The sequence below is a fragment of the Conger conger genome, chromosome 1 (assembly GCF_963514075.1).
Source record: "Conger conger chromosome 1, fConCon1.1, whole genome shotgun sequence".
Classification (NCBI taxonomy): domain Eukaryota; kingdom Metazoa; phylum Chordata; class Actinopteri; order Anguilliformes; family Congridae; genus Conger; species Conger conger.
The window spans coordinates 69,421,416-69,435,653 of NC_083760.1; the positions used below are offsets into that span (position 1 = coordinate 69,421,416).

Below are 14,238 nucleotides of genomic sequence, written 5' to 3' on the forward strand. Positions count from 1 at the left end.
GAACAGGAGTTTTGAAACCGCACAGCGTACTGCACCGGGGACTCGTTACTCTTAGGTCTTATTTACGGTACAAGTTGTGCAATAAAAGTCCAAAACATAACGATCATTGCTCCGGTCTAATTTCGGGATGTAGTTATAGAATGTTTTTTTAAGCTAAAGAAATAATAATTACTACGAAAACTATACAATGAATAGTTGTAAATGTTTTAGTGGAAAATTAAATATTGATTAATTTGCCTACATTCTACTCTCTCTCCCTCACACACATACCACACGTGATTATTCTCTAATGAATCAGGGACATTCATGAGAGCAATCCACTCTCTGCTTTCTTATGATGCTGCTACTACATCCTTAGTATGTTGAAGTGTTTATTGAATATAGATGGAAACCATAACTAATCCAACTGATTATCATATGGATTTTAACTTGCAATATCAATGATGCTTTCCTGGTTCCTGGCCAACATGGTGAGGAGTAAATTCAGAGCTTCAGTAATTAATGAATAAACAAAATATTCATATGATGAAATTGAAATGACAATGTTTAGGCTACCACTGTGATTACTATTCTTGTTATATCACTGTTCATCATCATTATTATAAACAATATGAATTTCACTTTACACTTGGTGTATGCAATCTCAGTGCTATGATTAGGTTGAGTAATATTTGGCTAAAAATACAACCTTCTGACAAACCTCTTACATGACCAACAGATATTTGCTTCAGTGTGTGTGGTGGCAATGCATTAAAGCATGCGTATATTATATCCTTTGGTTCAGTGCTGTGATTCCCAGGAGTGATTGGCTGGCCTCCTGCTTTCCTTCGGTGTTTTTCTTAATTGGCACTTTTTAAAGAGAGCAGAATTCCTGCTTTGCACTGCTGCACAAGAGATTGGATTTCTATACAAGTACTCTTCTATTGCCCCAAGGCCCTCTGAGGCTCACAGAATTATTCTGTCCTATGTTGTATTGAAAATAAATATTAACTTTATTCCATACAAAACCTGTTAGCAATGCAGTGTGGAGGTGGCAGTTGCACACTCATTTTCATTTTCAGTGAACCAATGAAACAATGGAGAGGAAAAAAAAGATTTATACTGGAAAATATCCCTATCTAGTTATTGGACTGTGAGACCTTGTGAACTTCATAAAGGAGTTACGGAAACTATCCATCCATCCATCCATTATCTGAACCCGCTTATCCTGATCAGGGTCGCAGGGGGGCTGGAGCCTATCCCAGCATACATTGGGCGAAAGGCAGGAATACACCCTGGACAGGTCGCCAGTCCATCGCAGGGCACACACACCATTCACTCACACACTCATACCTACGGGCAATTTAGACTCTCCAATCAGCCTATCGTGCATGTCTTTGGGGACTGTGGGAGGAAACCGGAGTACCCGGAGGAAACCCACGCAGACACGGGGAGAACATGCAAACTCCGCACAGAGAGGCCCCGGCCGACGGGGATTCGAACCCAAGACCTCCTTGCTGTGAGGCGGCAGTGCTACCCACTGCACCATCGTTACGGAAACTAGGTGCTGGTATTCCCTGAATCATGACCCAATGAGCAAAAGACTATACAAACTAAATGCTGTCATTGGTATGCATTTTGGCATTCTCCTGTCTTTCTGCCATTTCAGATCAAACAAACCACAGCTTCCAGAATGCAATAGGCTCGTTTGAGTTATTAATATTAAAGGCGTGTGTGTGTGCATCTGTGCATGTGTGTGTGTGTGTGTATTGGGGTGGTGGGGAGGGGGGACACGACTGTTACCCTCATGACACAGTGGTCTGGCTGGTGGACAGATCGCATAAAATATACGAATGAAATAACACACACTCCCCAGTAAAAACAGCCTGCCCATGCTGGCAGAATAACCTCATCTTCTACTCCTTCTGACTGCAGGGGACAGCATTATTGTAATGGATTCATTATACGGAAGTGAACCTTGTCACAATGATCATCATACAATGTTCTCTTTCTCATTGCATCTTGGTCTATAAAACTGCAGTATACACGAAAAACAGCAGGAGGAGCCCCCACTGACTACAGCTTTACATGTGCAATTTTAGCCTCAATTCCCAAACCCTCAGTAACTGGATGATTATGTGAGTACATACTGTGGCCATAGGAGGGGTCCTTCTCCCGTTTGGCCATTCACAGTGTTTGCCCATGCAGCAGCTTTGATGCCTGGCATCATCCGACAACAATAATGATGTGCCCTTCATGGATCTACCGCACCAGAGCAGGGGAGGATAAGACCCACAAAGAGCAGGTCTCGTCTGTACACGACAATAAAATGAAAATAAGGATTAAAGAAAACTTCTTTTCAAAAGATAAAAGGCCACTGAGATTAGACTGAAACACCCAAAAACAAAACCCGTTTTCATAAATAATTCATTGCAGCCATTCATTTACCAGCCCTAGCATTAGATTTTCAGAATAGAAGAGAAATTAAGATCTGGCAGAATTGTATTATTTATAAACAGTTTAGATGCTGGATATTCCTCATCAACTGATTGGATATACCTGTAGGTAGTATGCATTTGATTCATTTGTATAAAACAGCATTTGTAATTATGTATACATCATAGATGGACTCCTATTTGATTATACTGGCAAGGGGAGGTTTGATATTTTATTACCAAATATGTTATAAAAGTGCATTTATCTTGTTTTTTTTATCACGTAAGTCCTGTATGCATTGCCTCCATTGCAGTGCTTTCAGACTCCAGTGATTCTGTTAACAAGCAGTGACATCATTATGTTTGCAGATCTCCCAGAGCTGTGAACAACACCACTGGGCTTAATTCATTTCTCCATAAATGAATATTAAAAAGCCGTCTGAGATGTAGCATGCAGGGCAAGTAACATTTATAATGCACCATGAGGAAATACAGAGGCTAGTCCTTCAACAGCACCAGAACAGAATAATTGACTCGCTGGATTTAGTTCAACCTGTGATGCATCTCAGTGGTCTCAGACTTTGTGAATATCCCCAAAGAATCCCAATTAACGCCCCAGCCCCAAAATCTGTTTCTCATAGCACTGAGTAAACAAGAGCAATTGACTTAACATATAAAGCTCCATTAATAAACAGTCCATGTTGCTTCCAAATGGAAACAACCACATTTCACTTTGGTGTAATTATGAGGAATCTGAGTTTATCGTGTACCACAGCTGAGACCGCAGAGAACAGGATGTACAATAAAGACTTTCATACAGTTTATATGGGTTTATAAGTTCTGGGAAAAGGCAGTAGATTTGTCTATCCTTTTATCTGTAGACATTCCTGTCTCTCTTATCTGTAGTCCTTCTGAATGATTCTTTTCAATTGGCATCTGAAAATAAAGTGGCTAGAATATTCCTGGCGGGTTGGGTGGCGGCTAAAAAAGTGATTGCATAACCATTGAAAAAATACCTTTCGACAATGGACCCTGAGTCCCTGACCTATGGATGAAGCTTCAGGCACACAGATGCATGCTGCCAAGGCACCTGATACATTTAATTACTGTTCTGCCTGGCAACTGAACCTGCAACCGTTCCCATTACAGTATACTGCACTGATGACTTTACTACTGAATGTTACACTATGGGAAAGAATGCGAGAGATTCTATTATTTATTCTGTTTTCATTTGTTATTTGTGTCTTTAGTTCACTGGGGTTTAGTTAATGAGTTTCATTTTGTGGGTGGCGGGAGTCTAAGTTTGCGTTCTGTTGATCTTTTATTTACAGTATGTACATGTTCATGTCGACATTGAATGGCTGTCCTGGCACTGATATTATCTTTGTACATGTTTAGCTTATTAGCAAAATTGTTTACAAAAGAAACATATACTGTTCAACAGTTGTCTTTGGTCATCTGTAAAAATTGGCGGTGAAAAAAAAAACAATTTATATGTGATGTACTGAACTGTTGCACACTGAGCACCAAATTAACTTCTTTTACATTTCACAGCATTTGTAATTATGATTTATTTGACTTATAATTGCAGTAGCAGTAGCAGTCATTTCAGAATTAGTGCATAGGTGAGATAGGTCAGTCTGGGACACCAGGAGCGATTGATGTGCAGTAAAATATAGGATGGGTTGTTGAACATCGGTGTCCATGTGCAGTATATGCACACTATATGCATACAGATTTATGTGGTGTATTTCATTATTAATTTCATTAATGGCACATTGAAAGTCCTGTTTGTACAGGGAACGTAACGTAAAAAAATACGTAACGTATTTTTTAATCTTGTATAATCTTTTATGACAGGATCCAAAGACACACTGAAACTGAGCACCTCACAAAGCAACAGAAATTTTAGCTAAAACCATTGCACTCTTTTTGTAAATACTATGTTGTGTTTTATAATTTACAACCCCTCAAGGCAGAGGGTTTTGGGCCCATTCACTCTAGGAATTCTGTAAAGATGGCTTTGCTGTTTGTCTGTTCCGCTTGAAATATTAATATGACCATCAACCCCTATACTGTATGCTATAGCTTTTCTGGTGCCTATTGTTATCATCAGACTACAGTGTGTACAGTTTTATTCTCATCAATGACTACTTGCGTACTGTTAAAATACAATTAGTCAATAGGATGCAGTAGGTTGAGCAACATTTAAAACTCATTCATGAAAACCATTAATTTTCTTCAAATGAGTATTCAGTGTCACAGACAGTATCCTAAGGATATGGGCCATTGTTACATTAATTACATTAATGGCATTTGGCAGACGCTCTTATCCAGAGTGACGTACAACAAAGTGCATACCCATAACCAGGGATAAGTGCGCTGAAAGACCCTAGAGGGAAGTACAATTTCAACTGCTACCTGCCCAACAAAGACAAGGACCAGGGCCAATTTTATATTACATTATATTATCATATTATTATTTTTAAACAAACAAACAAACAAACGCAAAAGTATGACCAAACCCCTTAACTAGCCAAACACTGCTTACCTAGCCAAACTAAAAATACTGATACACAAAAAAGTACATCACAGAAAGAAATCAATTAAGGTTCACAGGGAGGTAGGGAGGGATGGGGAGAGGTGCTGCTTGAAGAGGTGCGTCTTCAGGTTGTGCTTGAAGATTGGAAGAGATTCTACAGTTCTGACCTCAACGGGGAGTTCGTTCCACCGCCGTGGAGCCAGAACAGACAGTAGTCGTGCGCGTGAGGTGGAAGTTCGGAGAGGGGGAGGTGCCAAGCGGCCTGTGGAGGCTGAACGAAGAGGTCTGGCAGGGTTGTAGGGTCTGATGATTTGGTTGGTTTTGGGCAGGGGTAATGGTGATAAATGGTGAAAAATCTATGGATGTACAAGTCATCTAGCCATGGAAGCAATAGTCATGTGGAAGTACTAATATGATAGACAAAGTTTTTGTTTGGTATGCCACAGCCTGTCTTACTCTCTTTTAAGAACCCTGATCGGAAATTAAACATGTCTAGTAACCGGTTATGAGACTGAAACAAGTACATCACAACTGTAACAGAACTTACAATATTCTTCGAAATTGTAAGTTCTGTTACAGTTGTTAAAGAACTAATAGCAGTATTAGATTAAATGAACTGATATGGCAACTGGAATGAGCCTAGCACACTGGCGTAGACTTAGGTGGGCCACCGCCACTTAAACAGTAGACTGGTCCACTTATTTATCTTGACTGAACCACCCCACCTAAAAGTGAATGCCCACCTAGGTAGTTCTGGCCCATCGATTCTACACAAGGTAGGCCCAACTATGGATATTTCTGGCTATGCTGCTCGCCTAGAATATTCATCATTGTGATAACAGGAAGCTAACCATACTGGAGAGCCAGGAATTGTATCAAGGACAAGTGTTTATTTTTCTCCCTTGCTGAAAAACATGCTGCTCAACATGGTTTGACCAGCTCAAGTTATTTTTTGAAACAGCTGGTAAAGTTAGCTGGTCATAGCAGAATTTTACAGTAGGGCCATGATTAAATGCAATGTTCACAGTAAATACTGGGCCACAGTAGTCTATATATCTGTTTATAAACGAATTAATCCAAATGTATCTCTTTGAAAGAAAATCGCAGTCGCCGCGTTGTGACGTCATAACACTTGTAATCTTATAGAAATGTTCTAAAACTGATACATATTTAAAGCAGAATTTTAACTCTGCGGTCTGACTGTGCAGTATCCAGCCATCAAGAACTATTTGATTGTACTTCGACAGTTCATTTTTTGAAGATTAAAACGTGCATCGTCTACATCCGAGAGACAGCGATTGTTGACTACGCCCCGAAACTACTAACAAGTAAATATAATTTCAGTTAAATCTATGGCGAAGTCATGCGGTATCCTAACGACTGTAAAAACGTGTTTTTTCCGGTGTGTACACAGACATTTATATTAAACAGCAGTCATTCTATATATAACCTGTTATCTATAATTGATTGGCACTAATTGATTATAATAAAGTATTATATCTGAATCTTTAAAGGATGTGGATTTTATTTATATTATTGTATTGCCAGCAGAAGGCAGGATGTTGAAGACGTCGTGTACAGGACTCAAACCAGGGTGGTAGGAAAAATGTTCCTTCTTCTAATTCTCTTTTTTCACTGTCTAATTATTTGTGGTTTAAATGTGTGTCTGTGTGTGTGTGTGTGTGTGTGTGTGTGTGAGTGAGTGAGTGTGTGTGTGTGTGTGTGTGTGTGTGTGTGTGTGTGTGCATGAGTGTGTGTGTGTAATGGTAACAGTATGCTGTTAATTTGCAAGAGGGCCATTGCCTTCTGTGAACACAAGGCCAGCAGCTGTAATAGGAACTGTGTTTTCAGAGGTTTTATCCAGTGTCACCATTCAGTGCTTTCTGAAGCCCTGCTTAGGTTTCAGTATTTGCTCAGCCTTGGCAGCTTTCTTTGTGCTCATCCACCGAGCTGTGACCCTGCTATACACTTGCATGGGGAAACTCAATGACAGGGACAATGTGTTCATAGCTGAGATTTGCTTGCTGGAGATTATTGATTTAGTGTTTGGTTTGTGCCAAGATATTTTTGCGAAGATGTAGAACAGTAGTTCATAAAGAATGATAATATGTTTTATGGCCATTCATGTCATGGATATTGGTGGGGGGCAGTTTATTCAGTTTAGTTATGGAATTATCCAAACCAATTATGTATCTGGTGCAATGGCAGGTCAACAGGTGAGGGTTCTTTCGTCAAACATAAAGTATTAAAGTATTTTATTCAGACTTAGCTACTTCCTTGCTGTGTATGTTCCTGCTCATTGAGATAGGAGAAGGTTGTGTTTGTATGGCTGAGATGTGCTGATGTGGATAGAGTGTCTGCCACAGGAAACGTGATCCTCACCACAGCGATCGATAACTAGGTTGTCACACTGTTCCTGTGGCTCATCGTAGGTTTCTGTCTCCATAGACAGCAGAGAGACTTCTTGACTTTCCTGTTTTCCACAATTGCATCAAACTAGAGAAGATAACTACCGTCACCCATAATTATCTGTCAAGGTAAGCCTCCTGCCGCTCCCCCACAATCAATGCATTGTCTATACAACATTTATTGATATTATATTTATTCCAGATATATGTATTGGAATTGTACATCTGTGCAACCTGTTGTAGAGTGTGCTGAAATGGCTGAAGTGTGAATTTATTGATGTACTGTAAACAGTAAGGTCGAGGAGCTGCAAAACAGTGTTAAAGCAGTATGCAGTATGCTGTCTGAGAGCATTGCTGCTTGTAGCCCAGTAGGACACAAATGTAAGAGACTCACTCCTGGCAGAATTATCACGTACTACATAAATGAGTGATGGCCAATATAGTTACAGTACCTGTGTTTACCAACGTAATAGTAATTTTAATTATTTCTATATGTTTTTGCTTAGCTGTGTGTATTGTGCTATCATCAACAAAGGGCATCCCTCAATGGGTATTGAAACAGAAGTTGCATATGCTGGTACATGCAGTATGTACTTCACCAATTGAGCTTGACATTTTCCCAGATCCACCTGCCAACACAGACCAATCCCGCCAGCTGTATACCATGTCATCCCGGTCAAAGTACATGCCAGCACACATCAGGGGCCATAACCACTTCAGCTATGGAGGAGCTGTCATTCCTGAGTATGTGTCATACATTCAGTATTTTTTCACAGAAAAATGTGTGTGTGTTAATCTGGCATACACTGTCTCTCTACAATGCAATGTGTGGGTGCATATTCACTCAATGTCTTAAAATGTGAAATTATTGTTTTTTTTTGTTCTCAGGAATGTTTCTATAACAGAGTATTATGATCTTACATCTCTCAAGAAGAGTAATCTTCGCCGCAATGACGAGCTGTGAGTTTTGTTGATTTTATACCCATAAAGGGAATATTTTTAGTTGTCTTGGTAGATTTTGTGCAGGAAATGACTGGTGCAGTCTGTGTACCAACTGTAATATGGTCACATTAGATAGAAGTTTGTAATTCTAGTTAGTGCCACCAGGTGGTGCAGTAACCTAAATTTGAGAATGTGTCAAAAGTTCAATTAAAGGTAAATGCTGATAAATAGCTATTTATAACACTACCCTCTCTTTTTAGTAAGATTGTATATTATATGACTTCTTTCTCTTTTAGTGTCCCCAAACCTTCAGAAATTGATCTCACGTGAGTGTAAATGCTTTTATCTCATAACTTGATTCTTATTCTTAATTGTGAATTGTCTCAGTACATATGAATGGTTCTTTGTCTCATGGTTTTAATGTTGATGAACATTATTTTGAATCTGTGTAGCAGTCTAAAGGGTGTCAGATCTCACTCTCTTGACACTGTCACTGTGTACTCGATGTCCATATGCATGTCTGTTGTTGTATTATTCACTTTCACATCGTATCCATCCCAGTGTTTCTCTTCCTGTTACCTCACTGTGTCACTTACTTTGTCCTTCACAGGGAGAAGGTGATAAAGGTCCCAGTTCAGAGGGAACATCCATATGCTTCTCACATCCCTCGCTCTGCCCTGTTCCCTTACTCCCGTTCCTCTGACTACGCAAGCACCAATGCAGTCACGCTGCTCAACAAGACAATTGGTAAGATAAAGTGTGAGAGACGGAGGGAGAGAGAATGACAAATGGGAGGTTAAAATGTGAGAGGGCATGAGTGTGAGGGGACTCGTATCAACTGTTGATGCAATCCTGACCCATTCTAGTAGATTCCCAGCTGTATAAATCAATTGCAGAATGTTGCATGATGGATGAGTGGCCAGGCCTGTTCTCTCCTCTGCCCTCTTGTGGCTGTTGTTGTGAAGTTCCATTTTAATTGCAGGTTCTTCTTGCCGTCAAGAGGTATTGCTGAAACATACAGAGCCCAGGGTCTGGCCAGGACAGCAGGGATTCTATGATGTGAGCAGAACACATAGTTTGACTATTTCCCTAAAGCCTTCACTTTAAGAAAACATCCACAAATATGTAATACCATAACATATATAAAATGATTGTCCTTTCCATGTTCCTATTTGTCTCCCAGATTCCAAAGCAGATGGCAGGCGTAAGGCAGGTGTTCTATCCTGCTCCCCCAAAGATAACGTGCCCTAACCCTTCTCTAAGTGCCAGAGAGACTGCACTGTCTGCACAGAACTTTCACATGTTCCAAAACTGGGAGAGGAGCCGATGTCATACTGCCTACCAGAGGGAATACTCAGGTAAAGTACTGCACCAAGCAACTGATGCCTGCACCTGATCCTTCTACCATTATTCATCGATGCATTTATATATATGTATATATACTCACTCTGCGAGCGCTTTATTAGGTATGTATTAGATTTATTTTTTAGACTTATCAAGTCTTCTGCAGCTGTAGCCTATCCACTTAGAGGTTTGATGTATTGTGTGTTCAGCGTTGCTCTTCTGCATATCATTGTTGCTTCATTGTGGCCCTTCTCCTTTGACCTTTCTCATTAACAACATCCTTCTGCCTGCAAAACTGCTGCTCACTGGATTTTGAATTTTTGGCTGTCACGCCCGGCTTTGCCGTGCTGGGTGTGCTCTCTCCTTCGCGTGGCCTTACGTGGGATATCCTGTTTGCCTGCTGTGTTTTGCCTCGCCTCCAGGGGGAGTTGGGCCGTGCCTGACGCTGGAAGGCTGGCTGCAGCACCGCTCCTTATTTTTCCTTACCTGTTTTGCCTTACAAGACCCCTGCTGATATGCACTACACTTTTAGTTTGGCTTTCCGTCTACTGACTTGTGTTTTGTAAATAGTTATTTAATAAATGATTTGGTATAATTTACGATCAGTGTGGTCTCCCCGTTTATGTCAGCTCTACTTGAGCCATGTGGTCCTGACATTGCACAATTCTCTGCAAACTCTAGAGACTGTTGTGTTTGAAATCCTCGGGAGATCAGCAATTTCTGAAATTGCCACCCAGTCTGGCACCGACAATCATTCCACACTCAAAGTCACTTAGACCACATTTCTTCCCTATTCTGAAATTTGGTCTGAAAAAAAACTCTTGACCATATCTGCATGATTTAATGCATTTTATGCATTTTGCTGCCACATGATTGGCTGATTGAATATTTGCATTAACAAGTTGGTGTAAAGGTCTACCCAAGTGGTCACTGAGTGTATATATACTTTAAGGAAATGTATATATTTCTGTATTATTCTCATTCTTTAGGATCTATAGGTATGGCAGATTTTCATAGTAACTCTTGTGAACAGTCTGATAACTCAGTCTGCATTTGTTTGGAGAATTAGCAGTAGAGCATATTATACATGCATAGTTTCATGTCTTTACATACCATAGTAAGTTGAGTTGTCTTTGTTGAGTGATAACCTATAAATGGCTTTTCACTGCTGTGGTAGACACACAGAGGCTGATTACATGGTCAGTGTGTGAACACGGGACATGTTCTACTGAGGCTGAACTATCACAGTACATGTGTTTTCAGGAAGTCGATCCTTGACTAGATTTGATGAAAAGACAACAGACATTACCACTGAGGATGGAACACCCAGCACAGTGGAGAAGGTATAGCTGAACAGCACTAAATACACTAATACTGTCATGTTAATTCACAGTGTACTGAATATTTGAGATACCAAGAGAAACTTCAAACAACCTGCCAGCTTCACAATCGGGGCATGGATGAGTAAGAGCGAGAAAATACACCTCAATATCTCTAAAGCAGCTTGTGATGTGATGTGAAGTAACTAAATTATCTGATTATTTATTTAAAAAGGGAATTTAATCTAATCTTCATTTGGACCTGAGACTGCTGCCTTCCAGGAAAGAAGTGGCACAGCTTCCTGTATCAACAGCGCTAAGTCAGAGAAATGCCTCAAAGCAACAAACCAACTTGTTGGGAAAATTGACAAAAACATCATCATCAGAACATCTTTACTTTGACAGACTACCTTGAGGCATCCCATCTATTGAAAATGTGGCGAGTTCTCGAACCAGATGTGACCATGCCAGTTCACTTCTGCTTTGGCCTCTCAGTTTCTGTTCAGTTTCTACCCAATAATGTTGTGTAATGGAGTTGAAACTCCCTTCTGAGCTATAGTCAGACATACTCCAAGCTTCAATTTCAAGTCGCTTGGCAAAAGAACAGGCAGTGTGTTAGCTACCCTTTGGCCACGGAAGTTGCACCTATAGTAGACCACACCTCTCTGGTCTATAACCCCGGTAGTGAAAAGATTGTGCCGGCAGGAAGGAAGAAAGGACAGTGAGTGATATATGAAACATTATATAATGGTGTATAGTGCTATGAAAATGAACCTGTTTATGAATAGCCCCGGGAAACATCACAATGCAGTGCAAGCTGCTTTGGAGGCATTTGCAGTCCATTTTCCTGCTGCATAGCACAAACTCATCAATGTCCCTATACTAGCCATTGTATAACCGGCAGATCATTGGAAACGGTCGCTTTTTTTGCTTTTTAGACTCATAACATGCTTAAAATGTAAAACTTATTCCTTTATTCTGGTGCTTATATATTCAAGAAAATGTTATGTAACTTGCCCAAGGGCACAATAATCATTCTCCATTCAAGCATGTGTTCCTCCAGTTACTTAACCCCTCAGCAGCACTGCGAACAGCTTCTGGTGCTTTCACTTGCAGCGCCCCCTTGTGGCCTCCGGGTGTGTGGCAGAGATGCGACCCAGCGTGCTTGAGCTGCAGGACTCCTACAGTAAGAGTGACATGCGGCGTGACTTCTACAAGTCCACTAACGAAGCTATGGTAGACCTGCGGGACAACATGCGCAGAGGGAAACGACCGCGCTCCCACTATTACTGTAATCACACTGCTGTTCCACTGCCTGTGGCCTGAGCTTGTGACCGCAAGCCCCATTCAGCCTCCCTATCGTGTAATGGCAAATAAAAATCCAATGTGTTTGAAGGTAGATTTTTTCAAGTTTATGCATTTTTTATGGTTTATGAATATACGAATGTTTTGCTACATCAGCTTTTCTCAAAAACATTACAGTAACATTTTTGACTTAACATACAGAACTGATGTATGATCAGTGTAAATGAGGAAGAGAAGTATTGAGTTTGGCAGAGTATTTCGCACTGTTTTACACATGCTGCTGAAAAGCTACAATAGAAAAAATGACAAGTGCCAAAATTCACCAAGGATGAGTTATTCTTCAGGTATTCTAGAGCCATGCAGCGGGGATTCAAACACAGCTAAAGCATCCACAGAGCTTTTGTCCTAATGCGCTCTCATTATATTGTATTGAATAGACTTTGTATTGCAGCTGCCTTGACTAAGAATTCAGCTATTCAGTCATTCACTAGCATTACAGATTCACCTAGTATTGTGTGTGTATCTTCACAAGTGCCAGGGCAGCAGGTCTTGACAGGCACAGTATGTGCAGTTTTCTTTACAAGCATTGCGATGATTTCACAGGGCATGTAAAAACAGTGCATGCTTAGAGGAGAAGGGGGGAGCCTCTTTGTCCCTGTGTGTATTTGTGCATATTAAATAATGAAATGCACTTTTCACTTGTGTCAGTTTTGAATAGAAGTGGAGGAGTGTTTAGTACATTCATTCAGTTATTTAGTTCTAAGATGGAAACTGCTGGAATAGCTGTGAATGTCTCATCTGTACTCTATCTCCCCTGCCTGTATGTCATCTACCTGTCTTTACCAGGGTGAATAAAGCTCTTTTCCAGGGGTCTTCAAAGCTGGGCGTGCTGAAGCAATCTGGACACAATCCCAAAATCTACCATATTGGTGCAATTGCACTTGAATAGAGAATAAACACTAATTTTCACACATGAATTAGATTTTCCCTCACACCTTCTTCCTGCCTTATTTATTGGCAGCTTTGAAAAACATATTTGCATGCTGAGATAGCTGGCATATGTAGCAGACAAAAGCTAATGTTTTTTTCAAATTTTCTCCTGCTTTCCTGGGACACTGGTGTATTTTTCTCACTCTCACATTCAGAAGAACTGTAGCTCTGAAACTCAGAGAAAGATTTAATCCAGAGATTAAATGTAAATTAAGCAGTGAATGCTACTGAATGGAACACATTTAAAATAACTTCTTCACTCTGTGTTTTATGTCTTTTCAATGTATTATTTGTATTTATTCTGATCTTCTGCCATCATATATTTTTATCTATAGCTATACTCAGTGGTCACATTATTAGGTACACCTGCTCATTAACCTAAATAGCCTGTTCCTCCAAACAGTGTGTGGCCACAACTTAATATGTAAAGCATATAAACATGGTGAGTTTGTTGTTTGACTAACAATGAACATTAGAATAGGTGATCTAAGCCGGATCTAAATGACTTTGATGGTGGTAGGATTGCTGGTGCCAGATGTGGTAGTTCCAGCTTCACAGAAACCGTTGCCTTCCTAGGATTTTCAGGAACCGCAGTCTCTACAGTGAGCAGGCCCTTAATACATATTGTGCATCATTTCAATATCAAAGCTTACCAAAGCATTGTTGCTAACCATGTACACCACTTCATGGTCACAGTCTACCCTTTTTCAAATGGATATTTCCAGCAAGATGATGCACCATGTCACCAAGCACAAATCATCTCAAGCTGGTTCCATGAAAATGACAGTGATTTTCGTTTACTCCAATAGCCTGACAGTCTGCAGAAAGTAATCCAATAGAGCACCTTTGGGATGTGGTGGAATGGGAGGTTTGCAACAAGAAACTGGCCGAACAATCTACAGAATAGCAGGAATGCGATGCAGTCAAGTCACCATGGACAGAACCTCTACGGAATATTTCCAGCACCTTGAATC

General features: G+C 40.4%; 1 protein-coding gene across 1 annotated transcript; it reads left to right on the forward strand.

Annotated features, from left to right (window-relative positions):
- Positions 1-7,408: 7,408 nt before the first annotated feature.
- Positions 7,409-12,368, forward strand: LOC133121525 (sperm-associated microtubule inner protein 4). The gene is made up of 9 exons (XM_061230755.1): positions 7,409-7,493; positions 7,988-8,108; positions 8,253-8,324; positions 8,603-8,632; positions 8,917-9,053; positions 9,289-9,365; positions 9,490-9,664; positions 10,914-10,993; positions 12,086-12,368. The coding sequence occupies exons 2-9, from the start codon at positions 8,029-8,031 to the stop codon at positions 12,293-12,295; spliced, it is 861 nt and encodes a 286-aa protein (XP_061086739.1). The 5' UTR covers positions 7,409-7,493; positions 7,988-8,028; the 3' UTR covers positions 12,296-12,368.
- Positions 12,369-14,238: the final 1,870 nt, after the last annotated feature.